General features: G+C 34.4%; 2 protein-coding genes across 16 annotated transcripts in view; one reads left to right on the forward strand and one right to left on the reverse strand.

Moving 5' to 3' along the window:
- mub (poly(rC)-binding protein mub) overlaps positions 1-20,011 on the reverse strand; it is a 260,107-nt gene that overhangs the window by 75,081 nt on the left and 165,015 nt on the right. The gene's annotated exons all lie outside the window — the stretch shown is intronic.
- LOC141403164 (uncharacterized) lies at positions 1,514-9,582 on the forward strand. Its single transcript, XM_073985338.1, has 4 exons — positions 1,514-1,607; positions 6,731-6,987; positions 7,988-8,601; positions 8,685-9,582. The coding sequence occupies exons 1-4, from the start codon at positions 1,514-1,516 to the stop codon at positions 9,580-9,582; spliced, it is 1,863 nt and encodes a 620-aa protein (XP_073841439.1).

Below are 20,011 nucleotides of genomic sequence, written 5' to 3' on the forward strand. Positions count from 1 at the left end.
TCATCAATGCCAGTTTATTGTTAAGATTTCTTGGGATTCATTTTCTTGTTGGAAATTTTCGAAAGTTAATAAGGTTGTGAGAAAATGTCTTGATTTCAAAAGAAGAAAACATTTTTGCAACAACGTCGACCACCAGTGCAACACAAACATTGTGGTAGCTGTAGAAGCGATGGTAATTTTTTTCAAGAGGAAAATTTCACCCAAAGTGTTGAGAATGAGAACAAGCTGTCATTATTAACAAAATATACATGTATGTATGTACGAGTATGTAGGCTTGCTGTAACCACCAACAGAGACGAGCTAGTCAGCCAAGCAACCAATGAACCAGCCTCCTCCTGCTGCCAATGCAATTATAAATAGGTATGCAGTCAAGTAGCAGCGGTGGCAGCAGCCATTCAACGTAACCACCATTCTTGGCCAACTAACTGCAACTTTCCTTCTTTGTTGGCTTCTTTTTTCTCCTTTTTATTATTGCATGGTTTGCTTTTCTTCTTGTTGGCCATATTTATGAAAAATTCACGAGAAAAAAAAAGAAATATTTTCCTTTGCATTATGAACTCAATTTCTATTAAAGCAAACTTCCGTTGATGAGGATGATTCTGCTGCTGATGATGATTACTGCAATGGTAATAGAGATAATGATGATTGTAATACTTATCGTTGTTGCGGCTGTAGTTAAAGTTTTTCATACAAGAACAAACACATTTAACAACTACATGCAAATAAACAGCATTCATTACATATCGACTTAACCAATTTCAGGCAAACTTTTTTTGCAACATTTCCTTTGTCTGTTAATTCATTATAAATTTACTCTTCTCTTGACAAAGGAGGTAACGAAGATAATGATCATGTTGTCGTCGGCAACGACAATGTTAATGATGATTCTCTGATAATAATGATAATGTCAACGATTGCAATAAAGATAGATATAATGATGGAAACTCTTTTGAAGAAAGAAACAAAGAAAAGTTTATTTGTTACTACATTATAATGCTTGGGAAATTTGAGAAAATTTTATTTTTATTTTGGTATTATTAACAGATTTTTTTTTAATAAGTCCACACTATTGACACTATTTTGTGTGAGTATTCATATTTGTACTTTTTAAAACAATTCGTTGCTGGGAATTATTCGTAATAGAGATGTTCGTTGTAGAGAAATTCGAGTGTATTTCATTTATAATTCGGAACTCTACATTTACAACTGGAATTATTCCAAATTGTTCGAATTACGAATACACAAATTCGAATAAGAAATGAAATATTTCAAACTTAAAATGGAATGTAACGAATAACTAATGATATTCTCGAATTACAATTAAAATGTTTGAGTGCAATAGAATGTTTGCAGAATTAATGAAGGTGGATTTTCCTATGTTTTTGCAATTAAGGATTTTGATAATTTTGTTTGTACATGGAGATGAAGAACAGCGACACGTCATAATAGTTAATCATTAATAGATTGTCGGAAGTTTAACAATTTAATGCGCGGTTAACATGTTTCGGAAAATATGACACCTGTGGTCTATTCACTCGAGAAACCGGAAAATCACATCGCTCAAGCTGAGAACTGTATAGAACATCATATAACGCTCTGTGAAAGAAGTAAGACTCAATCTGTCATGTCCAAACAAGTTTCCCCACTAATTGAAAGAATAACACTGTGCGACAAAAAAAAAAATGACAAGGAAAACTAAGCAGATTATGAAAGTAGAGCTAAAAATATGAGACACGTGTATCGGCGTTTTTAAAGTTTACATCGGAAAGTAACCAAAGTAGGCGGGGCAAGTTCCGCCCATTTCTAGTTTTTTCCAAATATTCGAGTTAAGATATCTTGGAATCCTTGCATTTTAGGTATATGCTGTCTTTGGCAAGTTTACTGAGGACGATGTGGGGAATATTCTTGTTAAAACTTATAACCCATGCGGTTCATCAAAGGGGTCTTTTTGGTCCTTTTTTTTCGAAAATTGTTCAAGAACTCCTTTAAAATGTGATCAGATTGAATCCAAATATTCTACAAAATTATTCGTCATCTATATATATATAAAAGAGTAAAGTGATGATGTGATCTACAACGCCCAGACGAAACGGCTGAAGCTAGAATTCCCAAATTTTGGGTGAGGATTAGTCTTGGGGCGAAGGTGCTTGATAAGGCTGGGTTTTTGGAAATTCGTCCTACAAGGGTGCGAAAAGCACTAAAATGTACTAAAAATGGTCAAATTTGTGTGGGGGCCGACTAGGAATCAACGCCCAGACGAAACGGCTCAAGCTAGAATTCCCAAATTTTGGGTGAGGATTAGTCTTGGGGCGAAGGTGCTCGATAAGGCTGGGTTTTTGGAAATTCGTCCTACAAGGGTGCGAAAAGCACTAAAATGTACTAAAAATGGTCAAATTTGTGTGGGGGCCGACTAGGAATCAACGCCCAGACGAAACGGCTGAAGCTAGAATTCCCAAATTTTAGGTGAGGATTAGTCTTGGGGCGAAGGTGCTCGATAAAGCTGGGTTTTTGGAAATTCGTCCTACAAGGGTGCGAAAAGCACTAAAATGTACTAAAAATGGTCAAATTTGTGTGGGGGCCGACTAGGAATCAACGCCCAGACGAAACGGCTGAAGCTAGAATTCCCAAATTTTGTGTGAGGTTTAATCTTGAGGCGAAGGTGCTCGATAAGGCTGGGTTTTTGGAAATTCGTCCTAGAAGGATGCGTTGGTGTTGGTATGTTGGCGTGAGATAAGGCTCGGTTTTTGGAAATTCGTACTTTTGGGTACGAAAAGTACTAAATGGTACCAAATTTGGTACAATATGAATTTAAGTGATCGGATAGAGCTGGAATAGTGAAATTTGGAATTAAGATTACTATTGGAGTGTGGGATTGGGATACTTTTGGAAATTCGTACTTATGGCAACGAAGAGTACTAAATGGTACCAAATTTGGTACAATTTGGATTTGGGTGATCAGATACATTTGGAATCCTGAAATTCGAAATTAAGATTAGTTTTGGAGTGTTGGATAGAGGTAGGTATGGAAATTCGGACCTATGGGAACAAAAAGTACTAAATGGTACTAAATTTGGTACAATTTGGATTACGGTGATCTGATGCAGCTGTAATTCTGAAACTTGGAATTAAGATTACTGTTGGCGTGTAACATTGAGGTAGTTGTAGAAATTCGTACTCATGGGTACGAAAGTACTAAATGGTACCAAAATTGGTACAGTTTGCAATTGGGTGAATCGATATAGCTGGAAACCCGAGACTGTTGGAGTGTAAGATTGATAAAGTTTTGGAAATTTGTACTTATGGGTAGGAAAAGTACTAAATAGTACTAAATTTGGTACAATTTGGATTTCAGTGATAGGATACATTTGGAATCGTGAAATTCGGAATTAAAATTGATGTTGGAGTGTTGATAGAGGTAGGTTTAGAAATTCGTACTATGGATACGAATAGTTCTAAATGGTTCCAAATTTGGATTTGAGTTATCGGATATATCTGGAATCCTGAAATTCGGAATTAAGCTTATTGTTTGAAAATTTGTACTAAATGGTACTAAATTTGGTACAATTTGGATTTCGGTGATCTGATGTAGCTGCCATCCTCAAGTTTGGAATTAAAATACCTGTTGAATTGTAGGATTGATAAAATGTTGGAAATTTTTAGTTATGGGTAGGAAAAGTACTAAATAGTACTAAATTTGGTACAATTTGGATTTGAGCGAACGGATAGAGTTGGAATCAAGAAATTTGGAATTAAGATTACTTTTGGAGTGTAGGATTGAGATATGGAAGTAGTTTTTGAAATTCGTACTTATGAGTACGAAAAGTACTAAATTTGGTACAATTTGGATTTGAGCGAACGGCTAGAGCTGGAATCTTGAAGTTTGGAATTAAGATTACTGTTGGGGTGTAGGATTGAGGAAGTTTTGGAAATTCGCACTTATATGTATGAAAGGTACTAAACGGTACTAAATTTGGTACAACTTGGATTTGAGCGAACGGTTAGAACTGGAATCTTGAATTTTGGAGTTAATATTACTGTTGGGGAAATGCGTGCTTATGCTTACCAAAAGTACTACATTTTGTACAATTAGGATTTGGATGAAATTATAGCGCTCGAATCCTAAAATGTGGAATTAGGTACACTTAGGGGTACAAAATGGTTCCATGTATGGTACAATTTTGTATTGGATGAACGGATAGATCTGGATTTGATTTAAGAAATATGTGCCATAAATATACGAAAAGTTGTAAATGGCACAGGATTTGGTACAATTTGTTATTGTGTAAAGGGAATTTTGAAATAATTGGAGGAGGTTCGTATTTATGTATTTACATGTAAAGTACTAAATAGTTCTATAATTGGTTTTGAGGGAACAGATATTTGCGCTGAGAACCTCAATTAAAATATCTCAAAAAATGTGGATTGCTCTTGTGTAGGCGTGACAAAATGTTTCCACCATTCTATATTATATATTGTTTATTTGTTTTGCATATTTAACGCATACGAAGTAGCGGGCACTTTGCTAGTAAAATTATACTATAGGTCTCAGAATACACCAATTCTGTAAATTGTATCTAATCGCCAGGAATCTCTAAAAATGAAAAACACGTTTTAAGGTTCATCTGAGTTTATTCAAAATTGTCCCACAAAACATAATTTTAGAGAGATGACGTCAAAGACAAAAAATATTCTTCGTCAAATTTCACTATTGGTCACCAAAGAAATGAAATGTCTATTTACATTATATATCATGAAAATGTCAGTATCAATTTTGCTGCAAAAAACAGGAAAATATTTCCCAATTTTTTGATCAATTTTTTCCATCTTTTTTCGAGTTGATACATGAAAGTAAGATGAAACTTAGTTCTAGGTGAAAAGTGTCAAAAGAAGGAAAATTCTCCACAAAATTCCACTATGAATTTCAGAATAAACCATATATCTAGTAGGTATAATATTTTTCTGAAGAAAGTTAGATTACAAATTTATATACACTCCACGTCAGTAGAATAGAACACCTATATTTTTGTTAATGTTAGCTTATTTATCCCAAAACGAATGAATCTGCGTTTTCAATCTTGTGGGGATGTAACGTCTATGATGTTCCGTATCAACCACATAAATTAAATTAAAATTATGTTTCTAGTTCTTCGCGAAATGATTTTCTGATCATTTTTCCGATAGTACTATGAAAAATAGGCATTTATTTTTGGTCATCAGGATAGAACAGTCACTTTATTTTAGCGAATTTTTGAGATATTAACGACGAATTTTCTTTCAGTCGATAAAGCAAGGCTTTCACATAATTTTTCACCAAAGAAAAGCTATAAATTATCCCGCGGACTCCGAAATAACAGCGTTAATGGGTTTAAATTGACATATATTGGAAACATCTCGGAATGTCAATAGGAGTCGCGCAGTTATGTCATATTTCTTCACAATAAGATAGAATATGACACAGACAACTTCGACGGATACAATCGAGTGCTTCGGATGCTGATAAGATGGAATATTTTCAAAATAATTATGAAAAACGCCAAAATTTCTTATCAAAACCTTGATGTTTTGTTCTATAAAATGGTTTTTCCGCGAACAAGTCTGCCGTTCAAAGGTTTGGAAATATGCTCCAGATTTGGAGGAAGATAATCTGATACGAAAACAACCGTTATTTTAATAAACTGAGGGAAATTTTAGTACTTTTTAAAACAACATAGGAAACCTAAAACCTCAATTTCCATAACTGTGTTTTCCCGCGAAAACGGGGCTTTTACATTTGCGATTTCAGTTAAAAAAACTACTAATTCGTAAAATCCGGTATGGAGAGCATAACTTGGGTCCATTTATATTGGAGCAAAACACTGTTGAGAACAGTCGCGGACACAGAAATAAGAACACATATAAAATTCAAAGTCCAAAGGGTGTGTTCAATTTGAAAAAAGTGCTAAAATTTCCCTCAGTGTATTAAAATAGCGGTTATTTTCATATCAGATTATTTTCCTCTAAATCTTGAGCATATTTCCAAACCATTAAATGGCAGACATGTTCGCGGAAAACCCATTTTATTGAACAAATCATCATGTTTTTTTTAAGAAATTTTGACGTTTTTCATAAATATTTTGAAAATATTCCATCATATCAGCATCCGAAGCACTCGATTGTATCCGTAGAGGTTGTCTGTGTCATATTCTATCTTATTGTGAAGAAATATGACACAATTGCGCGACTCCTATTGATATTCCGAGATGTTCCCAATATCTGTCAATTTAAACGCTTTAAGGCTGTTATTTCGGTGTCCGCGGAATAATTTATAGGTCTTCTTTGGTGAAAAATGATCAGAAAGCCTTGCTTTATCGACTAAAAGAAAATTCGGCGTTAAAATCTCAAAAATTCGCGAAAATAAAGTGACTGTTCTATCCTGATGACCAAAAATAAATGCCTATTTTTCATAGTACTATCAGAAAAATGATTAGAAAATCATTTCGCGAAGAACTAGAAGCATAATTTTTTATGTTGTTGATACGGAACATCATTACTATTAAATCCATACGAAATTAAAATCGTAGATTCATTCGCTTCGAGATAAATAAGCCAACATTAACAGAAATTTAGGTGTTCTATTCTACTGACGTGGAGTGTATTATGGGATGAAATTATTTGTTTTAATAATATTGGACTGTTAATTTTACATAATTCGACAATGGGTCGAAATCTAACAAAATCCTTCACTCTTCAGTCAATGAAGTTGAAAAAGCAGTAAATCACGTGACAAGTATTCTGGTGGACAGCTATGAGGCCTCTTGCCCACTTACTTATCCAGGTAAGAGATGCCAACCAGTTTGGTGGAATAAAAGTCTGGCGAAACTAAGGAAGACTAGCAGGAAATTATACAATAAGGCCAATAAGGCAAAACTATCTACAGACTGGGATGCTTATAAAGAAGCATTCAACAAATATAACAGCGAAATCAAAAAGGCCAAGCGAAAACCATGGGTATGCTTTAGTGAGTCAATAGAGACAGAGAAGGACATTAGCAGATTCCGCCGAATGCTTTCGAAGGACCCCAAATCCATTGGAAGCATAAAACGTGAAGACGGTACATGGACTAACTCTGATCTAGAAACCCTCGATCTTCTAGCTACCACTCACTTCCCAAACTGCGCGGACGTACCCAACCCCCGAGAGCGATCCAATAATACGTAACGCTGCCACGGTGGACAGGAGTGATATTGAGGAGATCATAAGCTGCCCAAAGATCGCTTGGGCTTTAAACACATTTAAACCCTATAAATCTCCCGGACCAGATGGCATCATACCTGCGATGATGCAGAATGCATCTGAGTTGCTTATCCCTTCTCTGGAGAGTATTTTCAAGGCGTGTTTGATTTTGTCATACATTCCGGTTCTATGGAGAGAAGTCACAGTGACATTCATTCCTAAAGCAGGAAAACCTAGTCACACACTTCCAAAAGACTATAGGCCGATCAGTCTGTCATCCTTTCTGCGAAAACTTTGGAAAGACTATTGGACCTTGAAATTAGAGGCAAACTACAAATTTCATCAATCAGTTCTGCCCAGCATGCCTACACTAAGGGCAAATCGGTAGAAACTGCTCTAAATGATGTTGTCGGGTTTATCGAGAGGAATATGGACAACTCAAATTTTACGTTAGCAGCCTTTCTAGATATAGAAGGAGCCTTTAATAACGTCAATTTGGAGTCAATCCATAATTCACTTGTGGGCTTGCACATCTCCCCTACCCTAATTAGTTGGATTGACAATATGCTTAGTAGTAGGATAATGAATTCGCGCATCGGTCATAATTCCATTAGGAAGTCTGTCACCAGAGGCACACCTCAAGGAGGAGTACTTTCTCCATTACTTTGGCTCCTAGTGATCAATGAAATGATCCATTGAATTTGACAAACTTCGCATTAAAACCACCGCTTACGCCGATGACGTTGTTGTGATGATAAGTGGGAAATTCCCTCAGACCATATCGGATGTCATGCAAGGAGCCCTTATCAAGTTAGCGGGTTGGGCCCATCGGAACGGGCTAGGGGTAAATCCCTCTAAAACAGAGCTGGTCTTTTTCACAAGGAAGAGGAAAATTGATACATTCACTCTACCACCGCTAAATGGTGTCACTTTAGAGCTCTCTTTGGAAGCCAAATATCTAGGCATAATTCTGGACCATCAGCTATCATGGAAAAGAAATGTCGAAGAACGCGCCAAGAGAGGACTAATAGCATTGTACACTTGCAAGAACTCCATTGGTAAGAGTTGGGGACTGAGACCACAAGTCATACACTGGGATTTTATGACAGTCGTACGCCCAATTCTCACCTATGGAGCTCTAGTTTGGTGGAATGCTCTTGGCAAGAAATCATATCTGCGTGAAATAAACAGAGTCCAAAGAGCAGCATCAATGCTCATAACTGGTGCTGCTAGGAGCACTCCACAGGCAGCCCTAACCGTGCTGTTGGATCTTACTCCGTTAGATCTTATTGTAGAGGAGCAGGCATCTAAGAGCGCTTTACGTCTCAAGGAGCTTAACCAGTGTTGGGCCCCCAACAGGGCCACGCCGCGATTCTCAACCGAACGAATGTGCCAACGAGCAAGGAGCATTTAAGTGACTACATATCACCACAAATGAACTTCGAGCAAATAGTTGTGCACATTCCCAACAGAGAAGCCTGGACCCACAACATTCCACCACTAGACGGTATAGAGGTCTATACCAATGGATCTAAGATGGAAAATGGAACAGGGGCAGGTGTATACAGCGACATTCTCAACCTTCAACTCTCTTTTAAGTTGAATAAAAAGTGTAGCGTTTTTCAAGCAGAGATTTTTGCAATCAAAAAAGCTGCAGAACTGATTAAGAACATTAAAGGGGACATCGATGGACCGGTGACTATATACGTCGATAGTCAGGCGGCCCTCAAATCACTTATGTCCTATTCCATCAAGTCTGCAGTTGTTTTGGATTCTATAAAAGTATTAAGTGACCTAAAATCAGCAGTAACACTGTGTTGGGTCCCAGGTCACTGCAAAATTATAGGAAATGATATGGCAGATGAATTGGCACGCCGCGGATCAGAGCCACAATATATCATTATCGAAAACTCAGTCAAGCCACCCCTGTGCTACTTCATGCGGCTGTTAGAACAGGGCTATCGGAATAAGGCTAGCCAGATTTGGCAAAACGAACCTGGTTGTAGGGTTTCCAAAGCAATTTGCCTTTCCAAACGCAGAACATCATCTCTATTTTTATTGAAAAAGGTCGAACTCAGACTAACAGTTGGTCTAATCACAGGTCACTGCAATATCAGAGCAATGTCTTATAAATGGGGTAGAACCGAAGGCGCCGACTACTGCAGACTTTGTGAGGATGAGGAGGAATTAGAGACAATCGAACATTTACTGTGCCGCTGTCCAATGCTCACGAGCAAAAGACTACGGATAACGGGTGAACACACGATCCAGTCTCTCTCATCCTTCTGTGAAACCGAACCAAAAAGTCTTCTTCTTTTTGCCAAGAGTCTGAAATGGCTGCAGCAAGAAGAATTGCCAGTACCACGATGAACAATTAAGCTTTTCTTTCCCAACTTCTACTTCAATTCTATCCTCCTAAATATTTCCCTTTCTTCTAAAACATCATCTTCTATTTCTCTCCTTTTAGCAAAAAATCCTAAAATTTTTTATTGACTTATTTTCTCTGTTGCAAAAAGTTCGAGTCAATCTGACAAAAATTGACTGAGATATGAACGTTAGAATGGAATAGAACGGTTTTCTCGAAATGACATTTTTGAAAGCGGTGCCCAATGTATGTAGCTCGAAAACGATTGATCTTATCTTCATATGTTTATTATTTTCGGATATATTCTAAGACACACTTCACCATTCACTTCACGCCACAAACATTTTTTTTAAACCATTTACGATTATCGAGTATTTTAAGTACGGACTAGGGGGTACTCTTCTTTTTAAATACCCTATGAATCTTAGCCGCAAGAAATTCGCAAAAGATAGAAGTAAATGAGGTGAACAAAATGCTTGAGGCGTGAAGTGAGAGGTTAAATGTGTCTCAGAACATACCCAATGCTTGTCCTTAAGTGAAAAAACTATAATTTTTTTTAATCGAAATCGAAACAGTTCGCCAATATTGTTTTAAAAAATATTTGTTTAATTCTGTTTCGCTTAAGAACAAAATTATTAGGTTCTTAACGATCCAACAAAAATATAAGCTGATCGGTTTATTCGTTTTCGAGCTACAGTGGGCAACACAAACTGCTTTAGTAAAAACAGTGTTTCGTATGTGGCCATGTGTGAGAACACTGTGCAATATTTTTCAACAAAAACCATTCCGAAAGTAGCTCAAGGTGTCACTTTTCAGATGCATATCGTGCATATTTTGACATATTTTTACATATCTGCATAAAATGAGCATATGCAAAACCATATGCAAAAATATATTCAAGGATATCCCACCGAAATGGCTGAAATTTGGTATTAAGTCTTCGTTAGGGGTATGCAACTTTACAACTGAAATCTGTCCGCATAGGTCCACGTCTTCATATAGCCCCCATAGAACGGTACCCCCGATTTTCTGGTATTTTGAATGTTGTGCCTTCAATATCCCTCCGAAATGGCTGAAATTTGGTATTAAGTCTTCGTTGGGGGTATAAAACTTTCCACCTGAAATTTGTCGGTATAGGTCCACGTGTTCATATAGCCCCCATAGAACGATACCTCCCGATTTTCGGTATTTTGAAAGTTGTGGCTGTGGTTACAGATTTCTCTATTTTATTGACTTGTCTGAAGAGAATTTTAAACAGAAAAATTGTACACACAAACATTTTTGCACCTGTTATTGAAATATTTGTTGCATAATTTTGCATATGTCATATGTTTCGATTGCAACGTAATCAGAAGCCAAAAATATGCCCACTCCCAAAATTTGACATGAATAGGACCAAAAATAGGGGTTTCGCTGTCTACTGATTGAGTAAATATATTCATTTAATTATTTTTTTGTTAGACTAATTTTGCATTAATTATGAAAATTATTATTTTAAGATATGTATGAATGCGACTACTATCCATTTTACAGGCGATTTTATAGCTGTCGATTTAAAAATATCTTTCAAGCTTCTATACTACCAAAAAAATAATAAACGTGCAAATTGGTTGTTTTAGTTTACTGAACTAAACTTGAATTCCACTACATACATAGACATTCCCTAATACATACTCTAAAGCGGTATGTCTAAGTTTTGTGTTAAATATTATTTATTTCAAAATACACTTGAAAACAAAGTTGGCAGTTAACAAGCAAATTATAGCAACTATGTTGTTCACACTTCCGAACGAATAGCCAGCCAGCCGCCAGTAGAAGATTAGCATTTTTTTCTTTAATGGTGAAGTTAAAAATTAGCATACATTTGAATGTGAAAAATTAATCCAAATAAATGCTCCTAATTTATTTTAAAATAAAATAAAACATCAATCTAATGTCTGATGATTATCTATCTTTTTTTTTTGTGTTGAACATCAAATTAAACAATATAATTAAAGTGCCACAAAAGCCATTTAATAAATAAATCACTTTATGTATTCATTATTAAGATGGAATTCAATTTGAATTATGATGCATTGCTAGTTGCAAGGCTTTTGTTAAATTTAAACCAAAAACAATTAGGCAAATTGCCAGTAGTATAGTGAAAATGTCTATATATATATGTATATATTGTGGCCTAGACTAGTTATTTTATAATTTGTCTTTAACGAAAACAAATATTCATATTAAATATGTAATTAGTAAGAAAACTCCTAAACTATACATTAGAGGGTAAAAGAAGTCTCTTAACTACCTTAGAACTACGCCATTGTTTTGAAGTGGATTTCTTGACATTTGAAGTTCAATTTAGAATATCTTTCACAATTGTCACTTGTTTTTGCTTTGCATTTCCATTCCGTTTTATAGGTATGTATAGTTAGTTGCAACATTGTGATGAGAGACAGACACCGTGTCATAAAATTACAAAACATAATTACATTATTTATGACAAAAACAATAAAAGCCCCATACAGTTAGTCATCGTAAAATAATGGAATTATCTGTTTCGTAAAATACGATGGAATATGGCGGCGTTAATTTCACATTTAATATGAGTAGATAAAATTTAATGAACAAGGCATAATGAATTTTTTTAAGAGCAAATATAAACCAAATGAGAATTCCATACGGAAGCAGTGAATATTACTTTATGTCTACAATCAATATCGCCTTCGATTATGCGCTTCAATGTTTAATTGATGATTTTATCGTTATGTGTATATATATATATATATATATATATATATATATATATATAGTGGTGTGAAAAATAATAAGGACACTTCAATCCATAACCAAGATTACATTGAAAGTGAAAAATTACATTAGTTTATAAAATTTATTGTTTTCTTAAAATGTCAAAAAAAGTATTATAAAAATATTTTGATAGCTTGTAACCATATTTTATTTATCTTTTATACTTTATGCGAATTGTCGTAGTTTGGTGTGTAAAAAATAATAAGGACACTTCATGACATACAGTGTTGGTCACAGAATTAGCACACCCCTTTGCGGCAAAATGATTTCAGTCAGCTAAGTGTTTTGATAGGGCAAATTGAAATATTTTCGTAAACAAAATCCTTTTCTATAATGTATTTAACAGATTTAATGATATAAGTGAATAGTATTATCAGTGGTTTTTTGAAAATAAAAGTTTTGTGAAGACGCCCAAATTATCAAGGGGACATATAATTAGCACACCCTAAGATTTTTTAATTTAATTCAATTAATATACAAAAATTAATTTATGTTGAAGTTAATTCATATTCAAAACGCATTAAACAAATCTTTTTTTCAAAGAAAAAATTATTTATTACCCCGGAATCTCAAAATATATCCCAAAAGCGGACCATTTTTCGTAAAGTACACCTAAACGTCAGAAAGTCGCCAAAACTATAAAAACAAATGTACAGTTGGATCTGAAATTATTGGAATTGTTAACCGATTACCGAAATTTAAATATAAAGTGCAAAAACTTTTCAAAATGTGTTTAAGGTAGATGATTCATTCAAGAAAATTTTCGATTTGGAATGGGTTTATATAATGAAGATCAATTAAATGCACCCTTATGTAAAGAAGGATCAACTTATAATACCATTTGTTATTCAAAATTACAAGTCTGAATAACAATAAAGACCCATCACTACAAAACTGTCAACAAAGCGCTAGGTGAACACGTAGCATATGAGTAGACAGCGGAATCCTATGCAAATGCATATATGGTTAGGATGGTCATAGAGGAAATCTGATTAGACAGAAACTCGTTTTATTACAAAATAAAACGAATCAGGCCTAGAAATTTTTGCATATTTTGCATATTCTGCATATCGTGCTTATTTTGACATATTTGTACATATCTGCATAAAATGAGCATATGCAAAACCATATGCAAAAATATATTTAAGGATTTGTGGTCTAAATATCCCACCGAAAAGGCTGAAATTTGGTATTAAGTCTTCCGTAGGGGTAAGCAACTTTACAATTGAAATCTGTCCGCATAGGTCCACGTCTTCATATAGCCCCCATAGAACGGTACCTACTGATATTCGGTATTTTGAAAGTTGTAGCCTCAATACCCCACCGAAATGACTGAAAATTGGTATTTAGTCTTCGTTACGGGTATAAAACACTCCACCTGAAATTTGTCGGCATAGGTCCACGTCTTCATATAGCCCCCATAGAATGGTACCTCCCGATTTTCGGTATTTTGAAGGTTGTGGCCTCAATATCTTACCGAAATGACTGAAATTTGGCATTTTGTCTTCGCTGTGGGTATAAAACTTTCCACCTGAAATTTGTCGGTATAGGTCCATGTCTTCATATAGACCCCATAGAACGGTACCTCCCGATTTTCGGTATTTTGAAGGTTGTGGCCTTAATATCCCTCCGAAATGTCTGACATTTGGTATTAAGTCTTCATTGGGGGTATAAAACTTTCCATCTGAAATTTATCGGTATAGGTTCACGTCTTCATATAGCCCCCATAGAATGGTACCTCCCGATTTTCGGTATTTTGAAGGTTGTGGCCTCAATATCCCTCCGAAATGGCTGAAATTTGGTATTATGTCTTCCTTGGGGGTAAAAAACTTTCCACCTAAAATTTGTCGGTTGAGGTTCAGGCCTTCATATAGCCCCCATAGAGCGATACCTCCCGATTTTCGGTATTTTGAAGGTTGTGGCTGTGGTTATACATTTCTCTATTTTATTGACTTGTCTGAAGAGAATTTTAAAAAGAAAAATTGTACACACAAACATTTTTGTACCCATTATTGAAATATTTGTTGCATAAGAAAATATGTAAAATTCATAAATTTTGCATATGCAAAATTTTATGCATTTTGCATAATTTTGCATATGTCATATGTTTCGATTGCAATGTAATCAGAAGCCAAAAATATGTCCAGTCTCAAAATTTGACATGAATCGGACGAAAAATAGGGGTTGCATAAAATTCCGCTGTCTACATATGAGTATGTTTAAAGGTATAACCCCTTTCTAACAATAAAGGATTTTGAGTTTTGCTAAAAGTGGTCAGAATCCATGAAAGTAGGCATAAATGTTTTCTGGATTATTGATTTTATATTTAATCGTTTTAAGCTCCGGTAAAAATATTATCTTGCGGTCTCACTAGACTATCTCCAATTTGCCTTATGTTTACAAAATTATTGAAATTTGCGTAGGTCCCATAGAGATGAACATAGGTTTATCGTGGCATACATCAGGACATATCGGTAAAATTCAGTCCAGATGGATAAGTATTTATATAATCAATAGCTCAAACCATCATATTACAGTTTCTTAATGAAAATTTTTGTGTCAAACGGATTTTACAGATGCACACTGCTGGTGGGTACATCCCACTATTCGCAAATTTACAGGGATGAACAAGAATATGATTTTTTATTTGATGTTTCTATGAACTACGTGCCTCATTGAATTTGTTTACATGTGCAAAAATCGATAAAAAACACTAAAAACCTGAAATTTCCATCAGTCCTTGGGACCCAAGGTGTACCCCATATAATTTTCTTCTGACACTGAAAATTAGGAGACTGGTGAAGAGTATAACTAGCAGAATGGAACTTATTCCGATACGAAAGGGATTTAAAACTGAATATGGACAAACATATTGAAACTATTCACAATATTAGAGATTCTTTTAAGGTGTGCTAATTACGTGTCCAGTGAATTTAGGACATTTTTTACATTTTTGGGGGTTAGTCAAATTGACAGTTATGTTTCAGTTTCTGTATTGCGTTGTATTTTTTAAGCATACTACTGAGAATATATTAGTACAAATACTTTATTCAATACAACTACTTTTGAAGGTCTTTTCAGGCAAAATAAATGTTGGTAGTGGGGTGTGCTAATTGTGTGACCAACACTGTATTTTAATAAGGACGAAACTTGAAAGAAATTAATGCAGGTTTTTACTAAATAATGGTAGATAAAGTGTTTCAGTGTCATTAATACTTTGTAGACGATCCTTTGTTTTCTAAAACGGAAGCGCATCGTCTGGGCATCGAGTCGACCAAATTTTGGCACTTCCCTACTGGTATCGCGTCCTACGCAACCTGTATAAGTTGCCAAAGGTCGCCATAATTTGATGCTCCTGCTTGATTTTTCAACTTCATTCCACAACATTTTTCAATCAGGTTCAAATCAAGGGATTGTATAGGACATTCTAACAACTTAACTTAATTATCCTGGAACACCTTTTTTATTTTGCCCTAATTTTTGGGCCATTAACCTTGCTGAAGACTCATTTGAGAGGCACACCCCCTCTAGCATATGGAAGAATTATATTTTTCAAAATTTCAATGTAATCTGGTGATTTCAAAAACACTTTGAATACTGTATAGAGACCCCACAGCATAGTAAGAAAATGAGCCCCACACCATGCTGTTACCTCTGCCATATTTAGCCGCCTTTAGAGTATATTTTGGGTTATATTATTGATTTTTAGGTCGTCAACCCTGATAAACTCCTCTATCGGAACAAAAAAATATATTTGTTTTCATAAAGAATGGTACGCAATTTTTCTTAGGCCAAGCAATGTGATTTCTAGCAAACTGTATTATTTGCTGAATATTTTTATACTCTACACCACTACGCGGGAAGTGTATAGTTTTTCGATTAAAATGTACTTTTCTGACACTGTGAGCTCTAATGTGGCCACCACAGAGGGTTTTAGGAGTTGTTGATGCGTCAAAATTAATATTTAAGTAGTTTTTTATTTGTAAAGATGTGGTAAAAGGATCTTCTTTTAATCATCGAATAACGCATTTATTATTACAGGTGCAATTTTTGGATTTCTGCTACGACTTTTATCTTTGAAGTTCACTTAGCTGCATCCTCCACCATTGTTTTTAACGATTCTAAGCTTTTTCTGTAATTTTTCTGTATGAATTTCCTTCTTTACGTAAACATTTAATGATTTCTCGAGTAGCGTGATAACAGTGCGTATTTTTACCCATATTTGCAAAGAAAAACTAAAAAATACCGATAGATTTAACATTTAATGAATAGAAAATAGTTAATTTTAAACTTCTACTTACAGGAAAGAATCACAAAAAATAATATCAATTTATTTTTACTAAAACGAAAAACCGTCCTTATTATTTTTCACAGCAGAAATCACGGATTTTACGAATTATATTTGTTTTGTATAAAAACTAAACAGAAAGAAACCAAAATCGTAACGGGATTTCTTATTGCAATACATGTAAATTTTCATATATATAATAAGGACAGTGACATTCACAACTTTTGGTCGCTCCTAAAATGTGTAAAATGGAAGAATTCGCGATGGAAATTTGTTTTTGAAAATGTACATGTATTGCAATAAGAAATCCCGTTACGATTTTGGTTTCTTTACAGAGAATGCTGTAGCATCATTTTTGGATGAATATGAACAATATCGGCTAATGTTTTAGTATAGCCCCGTTGTAGCGGTACCTTCCGATTTCGGTATTTCGGATATTTAAGCCACATTTTCCTACTAAATTAGCTGTAATTTGGTACTTAGGGTTCTTAGTGGTCACAAAACATATCCACCAAAAATCGTGGACCTGGGTCCACGTTTGGGTAAGCCTCCATATAACGGTACCTTCCGATTTTCAGTATTTTGAGGATTTAAGCTAAATTTTCCGAAAATCAATTATTTCGCCTGCAATAATTAATAATTTAGTATCCTTTATGCCTAAAAGATGTGATTGTGTCATCCAGAATAGAGGATAAGCAACGAAATATTGATTTCAATAGTTTTTGCTGTACCTCAAATGGGGGGGTGCTTTAGTTTTGTCCGCTTATATTTGCGACCTAAAATGTTTTTTGAATTTTAACTTTTGTTTATTAAATTCTGATCTCCTTATTTTTGTATTTTTCAGTTATAAAGATATAAATAAATAAAAAGAAAAATAAAAAATAAATTTATAATTTAGTTTTCATAAAAAAATTATCATTTCAAAAAAATTTACTGAGGGGGTGCTTTAGTTTTGGCCGATACTGTATATATATATATATATATATATATATATGGTCAAAAAACTCTGCAACTTTTGAACGGATAGAGACATTTTCATAATTTGTTGTTCGACAGCTTTCCGGTGAATCACAAATGTCAAAATAGGTCTAGTGGTTGCAGAGGAATTTAAGGTCAAACATAAACTATTGAGTTTTTTTACTATTTTTTTTATCAAAATATGAGTGCTTTTGTGTCTTTTTATATATTTCTATAACACTGTGCAACATTTTTAAGCCAATCGCGTGCAAACAAATTCTGTCCAGAATTTTATGAAAGTAGAGGACCAATAGGCAAAAACCATATTTGGGTTTTGTTTTCTTAGATCGGGTTCAGTTTTTATGGCCTCATCTAAACATGGTTACAGATCGAATTTTTAAAACAAATCGGGGCTGTATCTCCGAAACCAATACGAATCTTGTTTTGACATCTGCAGCAAAGTTGTAGATAAGAGCAAGAAGAAAATATTTGGAGGAATAGTGAACTCGAAAAACTGCATTTATTGCCTCAAATTTTATAATATATCTAAAAATTGTATAATTTGCGTATTTTTCGCAGAGTATCTCCCAAAATGTTAAATTCTTCTTAATGTTACCTTTGGAATGTAATACACAACTCTTCAAAACATTATATTGTTGTAAAATGCCTCTATCGCCTTTTTTGTAGCAAATTGTTCAACAAAAATTTGGTAAATATTTCAATAATTCATTGAAATCCCCAACATGAGAATAAGCAGCCTGTGTGAACATTGTTTGAAATAAGTTTTGTAAAAGGTATGTTATGAAATACCCCCTATACAACGTGAAATAACCATTTTAGAGTTTCAGAATGTTCTGAAGAATTGATGGTCACATTATTTGGAAAATTTTTAGAATGGTTACTTGTTTCAACTCCCAACAGTTTAGTTGTTACTGACCAGAATTTCAGAAATTATGTAAACTTTTCTATTTTTTAACGAGTTTGATGGGCTAGATGCAGCTTTTCCTAGTTCATCTGTTTGACACATAAGTTCTACGACTTTAGGGCTACAATATTGCTGAAGACTGCAAAGCAAAATTCTTATTATTTTCGGAGATAAAGGTCCGATCACTGGAAAAAAGGCTCATTTTAGGTCGGTTTAGATGAGGCCATAAAACCTAAACCCGATCTAAGGACACAAAACCCAATTAAGGTTTTTGTAGTCTCAATATATATTTTCAGAAAATATCAATTAGAAGTTGTTTGCATTTCCAGTGTTGCACAGTGTAATTTAATAAAAATGGCTAAAGCCCAATAAAAAACTTTGTGTTTTAATAAAGCTGTTCGTAAAACAAAAATGTCCATTTGTGTAAAAAAAGCTGTAATTAATAAGGAAAACGGCACGAGAAAATACATCTAATTCCAATAAGTTTAAAAAAGTATTAAACGAACGGAACGGGTACAAAAGTATATATGTATAGACTGAAAGTGGACACTTTCACTAAAATTTAGCTCACATTTTGTAAACTAAACGGTAATTTATTAAAACGTTTCTAAACCTACATAAAGTCACTGGTCGTTTAAACGCCACGTTAAACTCGAATGTTTTCGCTAATTTTTCTGGTTTTTTTTCGCATTTTGTTATAGTATTGTCCGTTGTCTGTCATTCCATGCCTATTGAGCTTTATTTAGCCTATGCATTTCCACGCAATTGGCCCAAAACGCAAGCAATTTAGAATAATCGACTTTTTGTAATTTTCGATTATTGATGAAAAATTTAAATATGCGATAAAAAGTTTAATCATAAATGTTAGTAAGAGTATTTTCTCAATCAAAAACAAAGAGATTGGCATGTCAGAATGCACCTATATTACCCTCCAAAGTTTTCGCCACTTTTAAAAGAAGGCCCGATTGCAGGAAAACTATACGTTTTAGGCAACAGTCCAACCTAATTAACAAAACACAATGAACATAATATCTGTTATACTTTGGGAGAAATAGCAATTTCTTTCTCCAGAAATTTGCAAAAAAAAATTACGTATGTATTTTCCAAAAATGGGGGACAATTTTCTTCTTTTTGGGCACGTCACGCCCACGGATTCCAATACTTCGACCTAATTTTTTGGCTTCCTTTCGAATCCCATATAGAAATTAAATGAAACATGAGCCGGATAACCCTTTACAAATAATGTAAACAAACTACTTTTCGCATTGCCAGTAGGCTGATAATAAATGTTATTATTTTTTATATAACAAATACGGTGGCACAAAGGGTGTGTGTCCGAAAAGGTAGCGCACAAATTTCTTTGAAATTATGTTTTTTTATTTTTTTCCCAGCAAAAGGATGGATGTCATAACCCATTACAAACAAGCTAGAAAGTACCTTTACAAGTATGCGGAAAAATAATGGCTTA

The sequence above is a fragment of the Musca autumnalis genome, unplaced genomic scaffold, assembly GCF_047663935.1.
Source record: "Musca autumnalis isolate F117 unplaced genomic scaffold, ASM4766393v1 scaffold_4, whole genome shotgun sequence".
In the NCBI taxonomy this organism is placed as follows: domain Eukaryota; kingdom Metazoa; phylum Arthropoda; class Insecta; order Diptera; family Muscidae; genus Musca; species Musca autumnalis.